At 38.1% G+C, this 19,678-nt stretch overlaps 1 protein-coding gene across 2 annotated transcripts in view; it reads left to right on the top strand.

Annotated features, from left to right (window-relative positions):
• The window catches only part of LOC149169719 (plastid-lipid-associated protein 6, chloroplastic-like), a 67,231-nt gene extending 49,896 nt beyond the window's left edge, over nucleotides 1-17,335 (top strand). The window contains exons 2-4 of one of the 2 annotated variants that reach the window (XM_089428781.1): nucleotides 16,152-16,397; nucleotides 16,505-16,631; nucleotides 16,719-17,335. In XM_089428781.1, the coding sequence (XP_089284907.1) occupies nucleotides 16,152-16,397; nucleotides 16,505-16,631; nucleotides 16,719-16,933 (588 nt within the window). In that variant the 3' untranslated portion in view covers nucleotides 16,934-17,335. The remainder of the gene's footprint in view (nucleotides 1-16,151; nucleotides 16,398-16,504; nucleotides 16,632-16,718) is intronic. The other variant, XM_089428782.1, reaches the window with a different exon arrangement.
• Nucleotides 17,336-19,678: the final 2,343 nt, after the last annotated feature.

Raw genomic sequence — 19,678 nt, 5'->3', positions numbered from 1 at the left:
CTAGTTCTCAGAAGGAGATTTGTGATTTCTAGTTGCAGTAGGCCGCAACAATATTTCCAGTCAGCGAGTGTGAGCTTCAAGAGCAACAGATCATGTGCTAGATTCCGGAGAAGGACTTCCAGAAGGTAGAGTGAGTTTCCCATTTGAGGTAGCAGGCAGTGTGAGTACCAGAGAAGGGACGTCCAGAGGCAAAAAATAACAGATCTGCACATTTCTAGAAGCAGTGCGATTAACAGAGAGAGGCTAAGTAGGAAAGGGAGGAGGTTCCTGTTTATTTCCCAGTTTTGAGGATTTCGCAGAGATGGACTCAGTAGGACTTCGAGATTAGGATAGGCTTGATGGAGCCTCTAACTATTGCATTTGGAAAGCTAGAATGATTTTATTGCTATATGAGTATGGTCTAAAGACGTATGCAGAAAATGTTGTAGCCATACCTACAAATTAGCAGCAACTAGAGAACTACAATAAGGAGATGGCCAAGGCGAAGAGGATGATTCTCGATGGAGCTCAAGATCATATAGTTCTGCATATATCTAACAAGAATACTACTAAAGGGATGTGGGATGCCATCGCGAGGCTTTTCCAAGATCCTTCCGAGAACCAGAAAATGTTTTTAAAGGAGAAGTTGAGGACTACTAGGATGCATAAGGGTGAGGGAGTCACTCCTTATCTCACCAGAATTCAAAATGTCCGAGATGATCTTGCAACAGTTGGAGAGACACCTCTCAACAGTGGGCTAGTGCGTATAGCTCTCAATGGTTTCACTAAGGAGTGGGCAACGTTCATTCAGCGTATCACTAGACGAGATCAACTACCTGGTTGGGATCGATTTTGGAGTGATTTCACTCGAGAAGAGATGAGGCTTGCTCTTGTCGAGAGTAATATCAGCAACAATGGTAGCAAAGGACCGAAGACGGTGAAAGATGAGGAGAATGTAGCCCTTGCATCAAAAGGGAAGGCGAAGAAAGGTCCTAGTCAAGGACAAGGCTCAAAGGGAGAAGAAAAGAAGAAGAAAGATCTGTCGAAGATCAAGTGTTTCAGGTGTGGTGAGTTTGGTCACTATAGTACTCAGTGTCCCAAGAAGAAAAAGAACAAGAAAGAGAAGCAGGAGCAAGAAGCAGCTTTGATCGAGATCGATAATTTGTCCAACAGGTTGGAGGATGAATTCACTTTGTATGTAGCTATACCTCTAGGAGAGAGGTGGGGAGATCTTGAGCTCTAGTTCCCAGAGTTGCAGAGATTTGGGTAGGATCCATGGAGGACAACATTAGATAGATGTTTCCTCATGGATCATTACCTTAGCTACAAGGGCCCACAACATTTCAGTAGTAGATGGATCATGATGTTCAACATGGCGCAGTGAAATTTTGAGTGATAGTTGTAGAACTAGTTGCAGTCAGTTACTTGAGGGGCGTAGAACCAATCAGGGCATAGACAGTTACTCAGTAGATAGTGTAGAGGCTAGTTGTAGTCAGATACTCAAGAGAGTTGTAGAGTCAGTATACGGACATAGTTGATTCAAAGATTTGTTTTTATTTGCAGTAGTTGCAACAACAGCATGAGATCAGTTGCAACACAAAGCAGTGTTGGCAATGCTGTAGGTGGCACAATGCATTGTTAGCAACAACATAGATTCATAGTAGTTCAGCTATAGAGCTGGCAGTTGAATCAGAGTATGCGTAATAGCTTGGTGGGCAGTGACAGGTCATCACAGTTGTCAAACATCAGTAATGTGAGGGAAGATGTTACAGGTGAAGACAGTAGAACACCTTCCTCGCTAAGAGGGAGTGTTAGTTTTTGTAGCATCGAACAGGTGTTGTAGTCTCGATTTGTGTCGGAGAGGCTAAGAACACGAGATTTTCGAAACCCAGAAAAGGTTTTGCGAGATAAGCTTGCAAAACACCTTAATTAACTATCAATTAAATTTTTCCTAAGTCTAACGTAGGAAAATTGGTTAGTTAATAGTAATTAATTAAGGAAACATGAGAATTCTCTAGAAATTCACACGGATTGAGTTTGAGGTGATCTTAACTGTTGATGGAGATCTAATCATGGTCGTTGGTTCACCAACGAGAGATTATAAGAGCAAGACGATGGGGATGGAGGACACATCAAGTGAGAGAGAGATCAAGGAAGATCGAATTTCCCAAAGAGAAAAGATTCAACTAGGGAAGAATTCGAGCCAGAGATCGAGTAACAGACATTGAGGAGCAACAATAGAGTGATTTCGAAGAATTTTCCAGTGCCAGAAGAGTCAACTGAGAGAGGTCGAGTTATTCCATAGAGATGTTGCACAGGAGTCTCAAGGAGGCAGTTCAATTCAGCTGAGGAGTAGAGTGATTCAGGTGCTAGAGGTCGCGAAAATTTCCAGGAGGCCAAACAAATCACTTCTAGAGGTAGAAGCAGGTAGGACGTCTGATTTAGAGGCAAATCCGGAGAGTACATGTGAGAGACTATGCAAGCATTGTGTAGAGTTTGTGGAAGGCATAGTTTTAAAAACTAGCTGGCTTGAACCGAAAACCAGTCAAACCGGCCGGTTCATTGGGCGACCAGGTCAAACCAGCCAAAAAACTCGGTTGAATGGTCCATTTCGCCCAAATTTCATAAAAATCGGACCAAACTAGCTAGTTTATGACGGAACTGATCGATTTATGGTCAAATCGGTCAATTCCATCATAAACTGGCCAGTTTATTGCTAGGGTAGCTATAGACCCCACAAAATGCAGTTTTGTGAGTTTTGAGGCAAATTTGGGGTTGTTTTCCTCCAAAAATAGTCCCTCCAAGAAAAGCATGCCTACCCTCTCATTTGCTTGACATTACCATGAAATGACTCAGGATGTTTGAGAGTGGTTTTGACCTCATTGGATTTCATATCGAGAAAATAGAATTTTAGATTTCACTCAAAATTCAACAAACTTAATGGTTTTTAGGATTTCATGGTTTCGGGGTTTGCAATGCTTCCATTTGATTCTATCATGCGTGAGGGTATGAAATTGGCAATTGATCGAGAGAATGAAGCCCTTTAAGAACCTTGATGTTGGTGGCATTGATTGTTGAACTTTGTTGATGTTGGTGGTATTAATCGTTGAACTCCTCTACGATGGCCTTAACAAGAATTTACCTTTCACTCAAAGGAAAACAACTAGGTAGGCATGCTAATCTTTTTCTACCACATTATAAGGTTGAGGAGATGAACCCTTCACTCAAACTAAAATCATTGGTTAGGCATGTTAAACCTTTTCAATTTATATCATTTTATAAGGTTGAGCAATCCAAGTCTGAAGACTTTGAGCTAGACAAGGTTTATGTATCTTTTGTTGATGATCCCATTTCTAGTAGCGCTAAATCAATGATGAGTTTCATGAGTGACCATGTTGATCAATGATTTGTAGTTTTAATGTCTCTTTTTGATACTACTACTACTACTAAAGTTGTAGAGAAGTTTTAGGAGTCCTCATGTTGATGATCTCTTATCTAGTAGTGGTGATAAGTTTGATCATGATGAGGAGTGATCATGTTGTTGATCACTGATATGTAGACTTGTACTAGGTTAGTGGCTTCATAGCTTAGAGCATTGTTTTCGGACTCTAGAGGTCATTTAGAGCCTCATTGATTATGTATTTGTTGCTGATATGTATTGCACTCGGTGCCATTTTGATATATTCACCATTACATGGTATATAGATGAGCAAACCTTGCATATTTTGTCTCTATTGGTTTGGAATCATGGTTTTAAATCTTAAAAATAGTTTTTTTTATTATTAAAAACTAATTATTTCATGTATTTTTTTCAAGACCGGTTCATTGAGATCTGACCAGTCTTGGTTTGATCGGTTTCGGTTTGAAACCTGATTTATTAGGTGGACCGGCCCAGTCACTGGTTCTGTTTTTTAAAACTATGGTGCAAGGGTATTTTGGGTGCTAGATTCTGAGGGCAGGTTAAAGCTGGATTGCTTGTGGAGAGAGAGAGAAAAATCTCTCAGATATTTTTCGAGTGATTTCTCAAGAGAGGATATTGTACTCAAATTTTGTTGTTGAACGTACTAATAATAAAACCCTCATTTGTTGCACTACTTTTACCAGTTGGCTTTTTTTGGGGACTTTTGTCCAAAAATAACGGTGTCATTTTTATTGTGTGTGCTCTATTTTTTTCTCAGTTCCAGTTTTGCTTCTGCAATGTGTTTAATTTTTGGTGAAAATTGCAGTAAGGACTTTATTTCTTGTTTGCTGTAATAACAAATAAAATGCACATAATAACATTCAATTAGAAGAATAATTCCAGTTGCTGCAATAGTGAAAATTTCACATTAAGAAATGAGGGAAAGAGGGAAATTCAGAATGAGGGAATTAGAAACTCCATGGGGACCACAACATCCTAGACATAGACTTGATTGAAGGGGGTTTGACTTATGGAATCCTTTTATGTAATCTGAAAGGCCCCTTGGATAATGGAAAGAAGAAGGTCCCAATGCTTCCTTTCTAACCCACACACTTTCTTCAAGGAAGTGGAGATGATCTTAATAACACTGACGATCTTAATAACACTCTCAACCAAACGGAATCTCACAGACTTAACTTTGTCAACAATTTGACTCAACTTGGCAAAAGACAAAAAAAAGTTGGTAAGCTGTGGATGAAAATGAGCTTATTGCCACCATTTTTGGGGATTTATAAAGGGTTGGGAAAGTCAAACTTGTGCTCTATGGGTAAATCTGTTAACTCAATCACTGCCTTGCAAGTACTCACACACCATTGACCAAGTCAACATGCAGACTCTCCAAACTACAGTTTGACTCATCAGCAAGTCGAAAAGACTTGTTTGATCGGCGAATTGAGTTGTACTCATGAGTTTCAAGTATTATGTGTGAGTCAAGTATCAATCATGAGTCATATTATCTGAGTCAAACCATTGCACAAGTGTATTAAGGAGAGCTCTTATGGTGTGCAATCAAACACCATTGTATCAATTCAACAATTTATTAGCAAAATAGGTATTATTATCATTGTTTAGATCAAGAAGAGAACCCAACCTGTTGATGATGGTCCGGTACAAGAAATGAGCCACTATGTGATTTTTTTTCTTAGTGGTGGTGACAACTCTAGGCCCCTTGGTGAAAGTGTCAATGCGATCAAGATGAAGCACATGATTGGAAGGGGTTGTAAGAATTCAATGCCTAGTGCACAATAGTGCCTAGGGAAGGTTGAGTGTCCAATGCATTGGCAACTATGGCAATTGCACACCCTAGGAATCTGCATAGTTGACGAGGGCGGGACTTATAAACCTTCTTGTAGAACCCAAAGCATTGTTTGATCCACAACACCTAGGATGTTGGATACACCTTGAAGTACACCCTCACATGCCTGTATCCATACTGTTGGGTGCCTTCAACCTTGTTACCTCTTGGATTTGCACACATGATAAGTCCAATCTTCTGGGTACAAACCCAAGGAAAACTCTTGGAAGTTCAACCTGCTGTCATTTCAATAGAACCTCCCTTCATTTTAGGCAGACTGTTCTTCAGCCCAAGGAGGGTTTCCATAAGATCAAATCACTAATTTGTTTAGTAGCACAGATTTGCAAATCAGATTACTGATTTGTGTGTTTAATGATTTTTCTTTAGAGTAACAGATGAAAAGATAAGAAAGACGAAGTGGCATATCCTTTTGGCAAATAGAGTCGAAACCTAACTTGATGAAGAAGCTTGGAATGTAAAGCAAAAGTCAGCTAGTGATAAACATTACCATTCCAACCTACCACATTGATGCATAGAACTAGCGAAAAGATCTTAACAATGCCATTTCATCCTCTACTCAAAATCAACCAGCATATGATATAACCGTCAAAGTAAAAAGAGCAGCAAACAGTGATTAAAATGAGTGAACAACAGTTTTTATCTTCATTAACAATTGTGGTTACATCAAAGTTTTAGAGGGGTGAATCAGAATGCCTCTCAAAAAAGGTGTAGCAGTCCTGAAACAGGAGAAATATATCAGCAGAAAATGATGTGGCATCCCTAGCATAAATGTGAGCAACAGCTCAGCAAAATGAGCATTCCTTCACCAACTGCTCTTCCTCCCTATTACCTGAAGATAACAGTCTTTGGATTTCTAGGTGATCTCTCCACTTGAACTTCTGATTTGCAATTGAGGGTTTTTATAGTTCCTCTCCATCAACTTATTTGCACTAAATGAATATAGAGAAGAATCTAGAAAGTTTTAGATCCATTATTTCTCCAAGAAATTATTAAACTATAGGTCTTGGAAGTAGGGAATTCCAAAGCTTAAGATTTCCTTTGATCTTTGATGTCAAAATGTCCAAGTGTCATCTTCTCATGCTAGATGTCCTGATAAAAAATATTTTTCTTATTTCTTATGCCATTCTCAAGGCCACTCCATGGTATGCCTCCCTTTATTAGGGCTGGTATATCACAAATAATAATTCAAAATTTCCTTCTAAAGTGCTCCAACCAAGTCACTCCATTAGAATATTTCTTTTTCTTAAGGTATGTGCCATTATAGGTGATTCTCCATGGAATGCTTTCTTGTGGGGCTTATGCATCTTAAAAGACATTCAAAATTATCTTCTAGAATCTTATTAAGAAACTTGCTCCACCAATTATGACATCAAAGCTAATTTAATAATAATTTTATGAGTGGGTGCGCTATGCTTGGGCTATAGTGAGGGGAAACCTCAACAAAATACTTTTGTGTTGCCATGAATGCACCCAAATTTTCCCTCGATGGTGGATGGTTCATTAAATAACATGTTACTATCCTTGTAGAGGGTTAAGAATTCCTCATATTCTCCTTATATGAAGGACATCCCATCAAAGAGCCATAGAAGTAATGGAAACATGTCAAATCATGCATCCAAATATTTACACATATGGTCACTTCTCAAGATGTATTTGTTTCATAATCTCCTAAGGCATTCATAATAAATGCTCCTTAATCAATGATAAATTTCACAATAATTTCCCTGATGATAAGCGCTCTTCTTCCTATGGATGACCATGCTACTGGAATGTGGTGAGCAGCTCAAAATGCATCAAATATACAATCTTTACCTCGGGGAAGGTGAGACACACCTGCAATGAACAAATATGTGGGTTTCAAAGGTTAATATTTATCACGTGCAAAACTAACTCCAAATGTGTGACCTCAACACATAAAAGAAAAGGCACACAAATAGATCTCAGAGTTTGGTGTAGAGAATTATGTTAGCATCTACAACTTGTATCAAGCTCTGAAAATCACATCTTCCTCACCATATGGCCTCGAAAATTCCAAAATAATCCTTGTATTTTCCACAGGGGCTTCACTGGGGAGCATTATTATACCACGTGGGTTCATATTGGGGAATATATATTGAGGAAAAAATGACATAATGTATTTGGGGATATATAGGGGGTAAAGGATTTTTATATTGGCAAATAGAAAAAATGGAGCTTAAAGTTAATGAAAGAATGGATACCTACAATATCTAGTGAAAGTAGAGGTTTCTTGAACTTGGAAGCTATAGCGGGTTCATATTGGTATGGGGTTAAATAATGTGATTTTTAGAGGGATTTTTCAATATGTAGTCAAATTAAGGGTATTGTTTAATATGCCACGAACGCACGTGATATGTCAAAGATTCCCTGAGTGAATCCCCTGTGGTATTTTCAAGCAGTAGCAACTAGATCCAGAATATTTGAGGGCTATTGCTATGCATGATGTACTAGCTGACAAGGAAAATGTTGAAAATAGGGGATGTGATCCATCCAAACCTCCATCACCCCCAGTATACTATCCAAACATTCTTTCCCACTTGATCTATTACAAAGAAGATGTGAGTGTTAATATCTAGCTAATCAAGCTCAAGAGGCTCTACAAATAAGGCATGAGCCAAGATGCCAAAATGAAATATAGCATAAATAAAAACCTAATGCTTGCATTATTGAACTTATTCTTCCTACCCTACTCTACATTAGGAAGAAAATATGCTAGGCTAGTTATAATCAAATAACCCATGTAACCATCAAATCATTTCATAGACATCATTAGATCTTCCCTTGTGTTTGGTTATGAAACAAAACAAGGTTACATCAATCATCTTGGACACACAGGTTGGAATTTCCATCATTGTGAGGTTGAAGTCTGAAGTGTGCTCATGAAAATGAGAAAGAAGACCAAAATCACACCAAAAGTGGTGTATTCTACAGCAAGGTTGCTTTTAAATTGTTGGATAGGGCTGATATAATCATAATCAAGCCATCCATCATTCTTCATTGACTTAAGCAACAAGGGCTTAAGTGGCTCCATAAAAAATCGGCAACAAACTTTTTCGTTGTCATCTATCAAACATGAACATGAAGAATGTAGGAAAATATCAGATCTGAAAAAGGTCCTTATGTTCATGGCATAGGGCTTGATGTAGTCTCCCATGAGGCTGAAAATCCTTGCAATAACACACCCCTTGAAAATGCTGCTGTCCGAAACAAATTGTAGCCTCAAACACACATCTTCTGGCTGGATCTTTGAAATAATTTGGACAAGGGCTGAAGACGTCAACAGCTGGAAAATTTCCACTGTTTTGTTGACAAGAAAATGCACTTTGTGCTGAACAAAGTCAACCCATCAGTGACAAATATGGTTGTTCATCAATTAAAGAGAATGTTACACATACCTCAAAAACCTTGGCTGTCCAAGGTCATCAAAAATAGCATTTACAATACCTTCTTTACGCCTTATGAGGTGGTCTTCAACACTAAGTGGAAGTGGAATATGGCAATTCCCCTCCAACCCCCAATCATAGATGGGATCTCCATGAAAAACCAATGATCCAAATCCCATCTATGCCTTCCAGTAAAAAAGAAAGTGCTCAAATCCTCATCCTTTTGGCTTCCATATTCTGCCTCATATGTCGGGACAAGGGCAGTTGAAAAGACTTCATCTTTCAAGGGTTTCTCTACCATATATATTCCCTTCAAATCATCCATGAGTTCGTCATTAAATTCAGAAATTTGAAAAGGTAAATGACTTGCGATCCCTTGTATTCATTATCATAATGGAATCATAAGATACTACATGGTCTTCATTATTCATCTTTTCCTTTGTATCTGAAATATCAGGCATAAATGGTTCTTGCAATGAAGGGGCATGCTGGTCAATGGTCAGCCTTATGAGAATCATTTCCAAGCTTTTCTTGATAAAGCCCACCATATTTTTCCTTGATATATGTGACCAAAGACATCAAGTCTTCACTCGTGTCTTTTATTTCAATTTCAGCCAAAACAACACTAATAGAGTTTCTCTTACATTCAAGCATCAGGGATTAGATGGTTTTTCTTCATCCTAGCAAGCTTTAGCTAGATCCTCAGCCCTTTCTTCTTTTTTATAGCCACTATCCCAATGATTGCAAATTGATTTAATTAACCTTGCAAATGAGGATATTTCCCCTAGACAACAAAGATTTTAAATCCAATATTGTGCAGCCTCTTCCAAAGATTTTGCATCTTCTGCCAAAGTTTTTGCAAATATCTTCATCATAACGTCCTCATACTCTACCTCCAATTTTGAAATGTAATCCATAACTAATTCAACATGTCATGCAACTAGATGAGTGTCCCCATGAAACATTGGAACATGCCCTATTTGAATGTCCCCAAAAAAATCTAAAGTAGGGTACACACTAGCATACAACCTCTCTTGGAATGATGCCATGTCGTTCTTCTTCCAAATCTTCAAAATGAAATGCTGATATAGGATCTGTAAAATATTTGACTGATGTGTTCTAACCACCTTCACACATTCTTCTAGTGTGCACTTCATTGGAGAGTATTTTATTATTTGTGGGTGGTTGAAGTAGTTGCATGGCACACTTTTCTAGGGTGCACATCTCCTAGATGCTCTCTCATCTTCATTGCATAGATATTTCAGCTACACTTGGCATCTTCGACCTTCTTGGAGAGCACCCTCACCTTTTTGACTTGGCACAAATGTTTTTTGATTTGAGGTGGTTATGGAGGGCATTTATGGAGGCATGTGGCAAACTTGGAGGGCCACACGTTTGGCTTCTGAATGCATACTACTTGGTCTTCTTTCTATTCTTGGAGATTCTTCTTAGAGGGTGCCCATTTTGACGGTTTCTTCCTGTCTATTTTTGGAGATTGTCTTGGAAGGCACACTTATGGAGACTTCTACCTTCTATTTTGGGGTTTGACTACATCCTTTTTAGTGGAGTGCTCTAACTACTTCACATCTTGCATATTCATCTGGGGAATTGGTTTCCTTGGGATTCACATGTGTGGATTCATTGTATGCATTTTGTGGACCTTTTTCTAATTTTGGAGGAGGTTGTTGTGGAACATTCTCTTAGAACGATTATTATATTGTTTATTCTCTTATGCATCTTGGAGGGTACACTGGGTGAGTTCTCTTAGCTGGACATTGGAGCACATCCTCGTATCGGATAATTATTTTATTATATTTTGGAGTTTGACCGTTGTACTTTTGCAGTTGCATTGGCCATCTTGGGCCACTAGTGGATATTAATATTGAAATTGAATTAAATTAGAAAGCTGATCAAGATTTATTAATGTCAGTAAACCAACAATATCTATAAAAATTGTATTCCTAGCCAATTTTGCAAATTCGACACATATATAATCTACGAGTGTGTGTTATATTTGTTTAGGAATTATGTTGGATAATTGCTGACCATGTTGCTTTTAGTTGCTACATACTAATTTTGCAAGTTTTTATTAAAACGTTTGTTACTGATAAAAATGGCAATGCTTATATTAAGGAATAAAACCCACTGGTCAGCTCTACGAAAGAGAGTCTGAACCAGGAGAGTCTGGCTCTGCAAAACACTCTACATTGTTCATCAACATTACACATTAAATAGAATACATGGTTTTAGGGAAGTTAGAACAACATCCTAAGAAATAGAAACTAATTCCTATCCTGAGGCTACGTGAACCAACTCTACCTATTCTAGGATATTCTCCATTATCTTCAACACTCCCCCTTAATGGAGAATGGGTTCACATATATGCCTAACATCTCCCTAAACATTTGAAACTTAACTTTTCCAAGGGGCTTAGTGAAAATGTCCGCAACATTATCACATGTATTACAATATTCCAAATGTATTTCTTTAGATTGCACTTTCTCCCTTACAAAATGGAATTGAGTATCAATATGTTTAATGTTTTTGTGAAACACCGGATTGTTGGCCAGCTTGATTGAACTTTGATTGTCACATCTGATTGTTGTTGCGACTGTCTGTTCTTCCCCAACATCCTGGAGAAGTCTCCGCAACCAAACCGCCTCGCACATTGCTGCACACATGGCTTGATACTCTGCTTCTGCTGAGGACAAGGAGACTGTGTTCTGCTTCTTGCTGCTCCAAGTGATCACCCCGGATCCAAGACTGAATGCATAACCTGTTATAGATCTGCAATCATCTACATTTCCTGCCCAATCTGAATTTGCAAATCTTGCCAGTCTAACATCAGAAGAGTCAGTGTAAATAATTCCATAATCTACAATACCTTGTAGATACCTCAAAACATTCTTCGCTGCATTCCAATGGCTTTCAAGTGGCTTAGACATAAATTGGCTTAACATGCTGACTGCATAAGCCAAATCAGGTCTAGTGGTGGTTAGGTAGATCAAACTCCCAACCAGCTGTCTGTAAAGTGTTGCATCCGCCGCTTTTGAGCCATCCTCACACTGCAATTTGATATTCTGCTGCAATGGTACCAGTGCAGACTTACACTGATCCATTCTAAACTTTTCTAACAGGCTTTTGACATACTTTGCTTGAGACAGAAATGTTTGACCTGAATCTCTCCAGATCTTGAGAACTAAACAGTATTTGAGTTCACCGAGATGCTTCATCTCAAACATCTGTGACATTTGCTGCTTGATTTCATCAATTAGATATATAGCATCACCTGTAATTATCCATATAATGAAATCAGCACTACGCACCCTTGTTCATCTTTCATGGTGTAAAGATTAGGGTTATTCTTGCTTCTATTATAGCCAACTTGCAGAAAAAATGAATCAATTTTCTCATACCATGACCTGGGAGCATGTTTTAATCCATATAGTGCTTTCTTCAACCTACATACTAAATGTTCTTTTCCCTTCTGGACAAACCCTTCCGGTTGCTCTAAATAAACCTCTTCTTTCAGTTCCCCATTCAGAAATGCAGACTTTACATCTAGTTGGTGCATTATCCAATGTTTTTTGGTAGCTAAGGCAATTAACATTCTGATGGTGTTCAATTTAGCTACAGGGGCGAAGGTTTCTTCATAATCTATCCCTTCTTTTTGTGTGTACCCCTTTGCAACCAACCTAGCTTTCAGTTTTTCTATAGTTCCATCTGCATTAATTTTCGGTTTATATAACCATTTGCAACCTATGACCTGTTTTCCTCTAGGGAGTTCTACCAATTCCCAAGTGTTATTTTTTATTATTGAATCATATTCCTGTTCCATGGCTATTTTCCATTCATTACTTTCATTTGCTTCTTTATAACTAGACGGTTCAACAACATTCATCATACTAGTTATAAATGCATTTTCCCTATATCTTGCAGGCATTTGAGCTTTCCTACCTGATCTCCTGAGTGGTGGGGTGGTGGTTTCAAACCTTATTTCTTCCTGCTACTGTTGCTGTTGCTGTTTTTGTTTTTGTTGCTGTTCATCCTCTACCTTTGTTTGCTACTGATCCTGATTGTTCTCTGCATCCTCTTCTTCAAAGTAAGGAATGTCCCATCCATCATCATGCTCATCAGTTTCTTCATTACCCTGCTCATGGAATTTAACATCTCTACTAACAAAGATCTTGTGAGTAGAGGGATTAAATAATCTGTATGCCTTATATGACGAACAATACCCTATAAAAGTAGATCTGATGGCTTTCGAGTCTAATTTCTTTCTATCTTCCTTTGGTATATGGGCAAATGCTTTACATCCAAATATCCTTAAGTGTTTTATTGCAGGCTTATATCCATACAAAGCTTCAAAAGGAGTTTTAAACTCAAGACTTCTTGTAGGACTCCTATTTTTTAAATAAACCGTAGTACTCACTGCTTCAGCCCAAAAACCATTTGAAAGATTCTTACCTTTCAACATACTTCTCGCACATTCCACCAGAGTTTTGTTCTTCCTTTCTGTTACTCCATTCTGCTGTGGAGTATGGGGTACTGTAAACTGCTGCAAAATTCCATGATCTTTACAATATCTGATCAGCTCATCTTTCCTATATTCTCCCCCTTGATCAGAATGGAGAATTTTTATCTGTTTCCCTGTTTGTCTTTCAATCATATTTTTAAACTGCTTAAAGTATTCGAATGTATGACTCTTCTTACTTAAGAAATACACCCAAGAAAACTTCGTACAGTCATCAATAAACAGTAGGAAATACACTGCACCTCCTAATGATTTTGTCTGCATGGGACCACAAAGGTCTGTGTGCACTAACTCTAGTATATCCCTCTGTTTCTTTTCTATTCTAACAGGGAATTCTTCTCTATGCATTTTTCCTAAAGTACAAGCATCACAATCATTATGTACTTGCTTTAGCATAGGAAGATCTCTTACCATTTCTTTCCTCTGTAGTAACAGCAAATCATTGTAATTGATGTGGCCGAATCTCTGGTGCCAAAGCTCTTCTGTAGTCAGGCTCGCTGTTGTCAATGCTCGAACTGGTGCAGGTCTCACATCCAACTTGTACAGTCCTCTTGTTCGGATTCCTATAGCAATTGTCTTCATTCCATCTAGCAGATCCTTAATGTAATAGTTAGATTTTAAAAATTCAACTTTCAAATCTTGATCTGTAATCATTGATACAGAAATCAAGTTCTTTGTTATTCCAGGCACATACATTACATTATAGATTTGTTTAATATTACCATCAGGTAGAATGACATAAACTTTCCCACATCCTTTGATTTGATGACTTCTGTCATCTCCTAGGTAAATCTGTGCGCCTTCATTGATCTCTTTAAAATCCTCCAGCCAGTGCTTGTTCCCTGTCATGTGTGTTGACGCTCCTGAATCTACATACCAGATGTCTGCATCAACATTCTCTTCATGATCTGCCATGAACAATCGCAAATTCTGCACCTGATCACTGTTCGCGAGATGACCTGCATGTCTCTTTGGCTTCTACTGTTCTTCATGATACTTATTTTTCCTACATTCCCTGGCAATATGACCCAATTTTCCACTATAAAAACATTTTGTTTCAGAGTCGTTTTTATTCGGATGCATAACTTGGGTTAGATTTGGCTGTTTATGTGAACTTGCTCCGTTTTGCTGTTGTGGACCTCCTTTCCCTTTGTAGAAGTTCTTCCTCGCCACCAATGCAAGCTCGGCACTCTGAGGCTTCAAAGTCGATCTCCTCTCTTCTTCCTGCATCAGTATACTTGTCAGCTCTTCAAAATGCGGGATCTTTTCTCTGGCATTTATCCCTATGATGAACATCTGATAATCATCAGTGACACCATTCATTGTAATGGTCACAAGATCTGTATCATCCATTGTATGACCAATATCTGATAATTTGTTTTTCAGATCCTTGATCCTTGCTACAAATGAAGCAATCGTTTCATTCTCCTCCATCTTCATGGACAAAATCTTACTCTTGAGGAACAGAAGACGATTTGAATTTCTGATCTCATACAATTCCTTCAAAATTCCCCAGATCTCGTTAGCTGACTTACCTTCTCTGATGTGCGGTATAATGCAGTCTTTCACTGACATCTTTAACATTGTCCTTGCTTTGCTTTCTCGTTTCTCCCAATCTGGGACCGATGCTGATCCAGTCGCGGGCCTCGGCTCATCCCCATTCACAATTGTCCAAGCACTCTGCGCTTCTAGCAGAGTCTGCATCTTAAACTTCCAATTTGCATAATTGGAACCATCGAGCTTGTTATGCTCATTCATGCATGCTTCAAAAATATTGTTATTCATCTTGGCAATTTAGAAAAAAAAATCGACAGGTAAAAAATGTTAAATTTACCCCAGATCTGTGACAGAGACAGATCACTGTTGTTTGATCTCGCAACACACACGCAGATCACCATGGCTTTCTTCTCAGCCTCTAGACAACCTCCTGTTGTCAGCTACAACCTTGTTCTTAGCTTCCCCACTTAGCTTCTCTAACAGCTACAACCTTGTTCTTGGCCCCCTTTGAAATTTCTTTGATTTACACGATTGTCGCTAATATTTGCCTAATATCCGAGACTAGTCGCAACCGTCGCTGAAATTTGCCCAATATCCGAGACTAGTCGCTGAAATACACCAATTTTCAGAGACTAGTCGCAACTGCTGTAGTTGTACACTGGAAAAGTGCGACGATTGAAAAATGAAAAAAATTGAGAAGTGTAGAGGTGTATCGTTGCGGCTATCTACTCAAAACCTGCGACGATTTTGGTTCAAAGAACCACCCACCAGCCAGCGTACAGGTTCCTCAGCCCTGACGTTCTGATACCATGATAAAAATGGCAAAGTTTGTATTAAAGAATAAAATCCACTGGTCAGCTCTACGAAAGAGAGTCTGAAACAGGAGAGTCTGGCTCTGCAGAACACTCTACATTTCATCAACATTACACATTAAATAGAACACATGGTTTTAGGGAAGTTAGAACAACATCCTAAGAAATAGAAACTAATTCCTATCCTGAGGCTACGTGAACAAACTCTACCTATTCTAGGATATTCTCCATTATCTTCAACAATTACATCCCATTGCATTAGAGAATAAAGAGGAAATACTAAACTAAAAGAAAATAAAAGCTTTTTGTAATAAGGAATTTCTTATTCAGTAGGTTTAATTCTGGGCCTCGCCCAGCTTACTCCAATAAATCACTGATTTATCATAGATTAAAAAAAATTGAATTATTCATGTGGAGTGACCTAATTCTGTATAGATGTGTCATATTCGAATTCAATTAACAGTCTGAATTGTTATATCTTATGTGATTTCTACCGAAAGACTTTGTTTAATAATAAAATTGTCATAATCTTAAGAGAGATGCATTATGTGTCTTGAAAGTTTAAATGGTCTTTTTATTATAAGTACGAAAGTGGTTGGCTTTCACTATAGAGGAAGAGTTATAGTTCTGTTAATTTATATATCTCTAAAAGGATACCTTGCAGAGTGCTGTTGCTGGGTTGGATAGAGGATTGGTTGCAAATGAAGCTGACGTGATGATTGTGGAGAGTGTTGCAAAGAAGCTCGAAGCTTCTGGAGGCATTGTGGACTTATCTACAGGTCTTGACAAACTGCAGGGAAGATGGCAATTAATCTACAGCAGTGCCTTCGCATCTGGCAGTCTTGGTGGCCTTCGTCCAGGCCCCCCTACAGGAAGGCTTCCCTTGACTTTGGGTCAGGTGCACTAAATAATAAGTGAATCTATTACCTTCTATTAGCATGTTACTGTGCTTGTTATTGACATTAAATTAATCAAGATTTGACACTGACCTGCTTTGTGCAATAGGTTTTTCAACGCATTGATATTGTTGGAAGGGAGTTTGATAACATTGTAAACCTTCAGATTGGCACTCCCTGGCCACTCCCACAGATTGAAGTTATTGCTACTTTGGCCCACAGCTTTGAACTTCTAGGTATGTTTACCTCCATTCGTTTTCTGTTTTAAAATACCTCTGTGCATTAGAACAGTGTGTTTGACATTCTCCCTGTGCGTGGATTAGGTCGTGCAAGTATTAGAATAATCTTTGAGAGGACTATCGTCCAGACAGCAGGTAGCCTATCGGAACTTCCTCCAGTTGACTTACCTCGACTGCCAGACTTTTTAAGGCCACCATCTAGTGTTCGAAGTGGAGATTTTGAAGTCACTTTTGTGGATGATGATTTTCGGATCACACGTGGGGATCGTGGGGAACTCAGAGTGTTCTTGAAATCATAACAGGCAGATTATATAAGTGAAAGAATAGGCCATGTGCCAGTAATAGCAAATGTTTAAAAATGGCATCTTGCAATATTCAATTTCAACGTATGGCAGGCATCTCTATATGGCCTCTGCATCTTTCTGGAAAAAATAAATACTAGGAATCAAGCACAAACGTTGCCATATCAGAAAAAGCGTACAAATCCACAGAGATAAATAATGAGTGCTCTCTCCCCCTACTATTACCTCTGGATGCTATCACTATGAAGCAATATATAGCATAAAATCTCCATCAAGACCAAATATAAACACTGAATCAAGATACACTGAATGATGCTTTTTCTTTCGTTAAATTCCATTTTGGGGCATATTTTACGCATGGGACATTCTTCATCAGTGCAAATTACCATTTCATTGTTATTGCTTCTATTCTTTCACCTATGGTGATTACTGTGAATCAGATTGAATTTTGAATTGAAGTAGGGTTGTGATATTTTGCAGTCCTTATAAAATTGGATTTCCGAATTCTTATTGAAGCATTTGGATATCAATTTTTAGTCTTATAATATTGAAAGCTGTAATGCCAACATACTATATAAATCTTTATAAGTATTAGTTAGTAACAGACGCTCATTACTATTACTAATAGTTATAAATTTTTATATAGTATGTTGGGCTTTACAAAAGCAGATTTGGTTATTTTTCTTTTGTCTTCTAGGTTCACTTGACATGCCTTTAATAGCATTCCTATATTTAGAAAAATGATTGTGTTATTGTCATGATGCTCTCAATAACTAGCTTATGCAAGTTACTATTGCTGTACCAGTGGTTGGAAACAAAAATACTGTGAAGTGGCTTTATGTCAGGACTGCTTATACTGCAAAAGGCTATTAAGTGGAAGCGACGATGGAGGAACCTTTTATTATTATGGTTGTACTTTTACAGCAATGATGCTCTCAATAACTAGCTTATGCAAGTTACTATTGCTGTACCAGTGGTTGGAAACAAAAATACTGTGAAGTGGCTTTATGTCAGGACTGCTTATAATGCAAAAGGCTATTAAGTGGAAGCGACGATGGAGGAACCTTTTATTATTATGATAGTACTTTTACAGCAAAACGTCATATTGACAATTTCAACATGGGAGTAGACATTTTTTATTTCGACTCTTGCACATCATAAGATTCTCTAATCCCAGTTCTTCACATTCTGAGGATCACTTGAGCATACTAATAATCTGTCTTCTATGCAAGGAGCATGATGTCTCGTGGGTTTTCCAGAGCGTCATTCTGACAAGTGAAACGATAATGAAGACCTCTGTAACTTTGTGAAAGTTATCAACGTGCTAATAAACAGACAAAATACACAAGAAGGAAAACAACCTAGTTTTCTCGACTCCAAGTTTGAAAAGGCAGAAAGGAAACAAGCTGGGAAAAAATAGAAATGGACTAGAAAGCATGATAAATGAGCTACATTGGCTGAAACACATGAATTGAAAGAAATTGGCACAAAGATCATGCTCATGATCAAATCTGTAGAGTGAATCTGCATTGAGACATCGGTGAAATAACTGTGCCAATCTTGCAGCTATTGCACTGTTGTGTGTGAATGACGAAATGATAATGTAATAGATGCAATCTCATTAGGAAGTTGGTTATGGATATACAAGAATGCTTTGAAGCAACAATTGGAAGAGAAAACTGAAGCATTTGATCTCCAACTAGAGAAAGATACATGACAGTCTCGCCCAAAGCTTGTCAGTCTCCCAATTGGAGGAGAAAAAGAATGCATTTAATCTCCCGACGAAAGAAAGATACATGATAATCTTGCCCAAAGCCTATCAGCTTCTGCTATAAACCGCACAGCAGTTCAGCTCAAAGGATGAAAATTAGCACGAGCAGATTCAACGACTGAAGAAAACAAGCAATAACTAATATTCCAGATGGTGCACTTGAGAAGACACTTAACACTTGGTAAATTTTAATATCCCCCCTCTGACATCAGAAAAATGCCTGGCAAGTCTGAACTCTGTAAATACCTGATTACTTTGTTGCTATCATTTGAGCACGATCTACAAATTTAATATGTATTATAAATGAACATGATGCCATTTTGCCTCACAGTTAGCATGCATCCGCCTTTTTATCATTAGAACAAACATGCTTTGCCTGTATTTGTAAAGTTTCCCACCAAACTAGGGAACCCACAGAATCATCCTCATTGCCCAGTAGAATTAGAGCATTGAACTATATTAGTTAGAGCAATAACTAATATTCCAGATGGTGCACTTGAGAAGACACTTAACACTTGGTAAATTTTAATATCCCCCCGCTGGCATCAGAAAAATACCTGGTCAGTCTGAACTCTGTAAATACCTGATTACTTTGTTGCTATCATTTGAGCACGATCTACAAATTTAACATGTATTATAAAGGAACATGATGCCTTTCTGCCTCACAGTTAGCATGCATCCGCCTTTTTATTATTACAACAAACATGCTTTGCCTGTATTTGTAAAGTTTCCCACCAAACTAGGGAACCCACAGAATCATCCTCATTGCCCAGTAAGATTAGAGCATTGAACTACTTTGACAGAACAATTTCAATAGAATGTCAGAAATCTCAACTCAAATACATAAATATCGTAGCCTAGTGTCTGTGACGGGAAGTTTTGCAAGTAATTGAATATCTTAGATGTAAAGTAAAATAAAATCTATTCATGAACCAAATATGTATGGATTATTCATCCTAACGTGTACCAAG

This window comes from Pinus tabuliformis, chromosome 4_2 (genome assembly GCF_031772625.1).
Source record: "Pinus tabuliformis cultivar Carrire ecotype Pingquan chromosome 4_2, CPIR1, whole genome shotgun sequence".
Lineage (NCBI taxonomy): Eukaryota > Viridiplantae > Streptophyta > Pinopsida > Pinales > Pinaceae > Pinus > Pinus tabuliformis.
The sequence above is the reverse complement of the archived record's forward strand: the minus strand, read 5'-3'. Positions and strand labels throughout refer to the sequence as shown.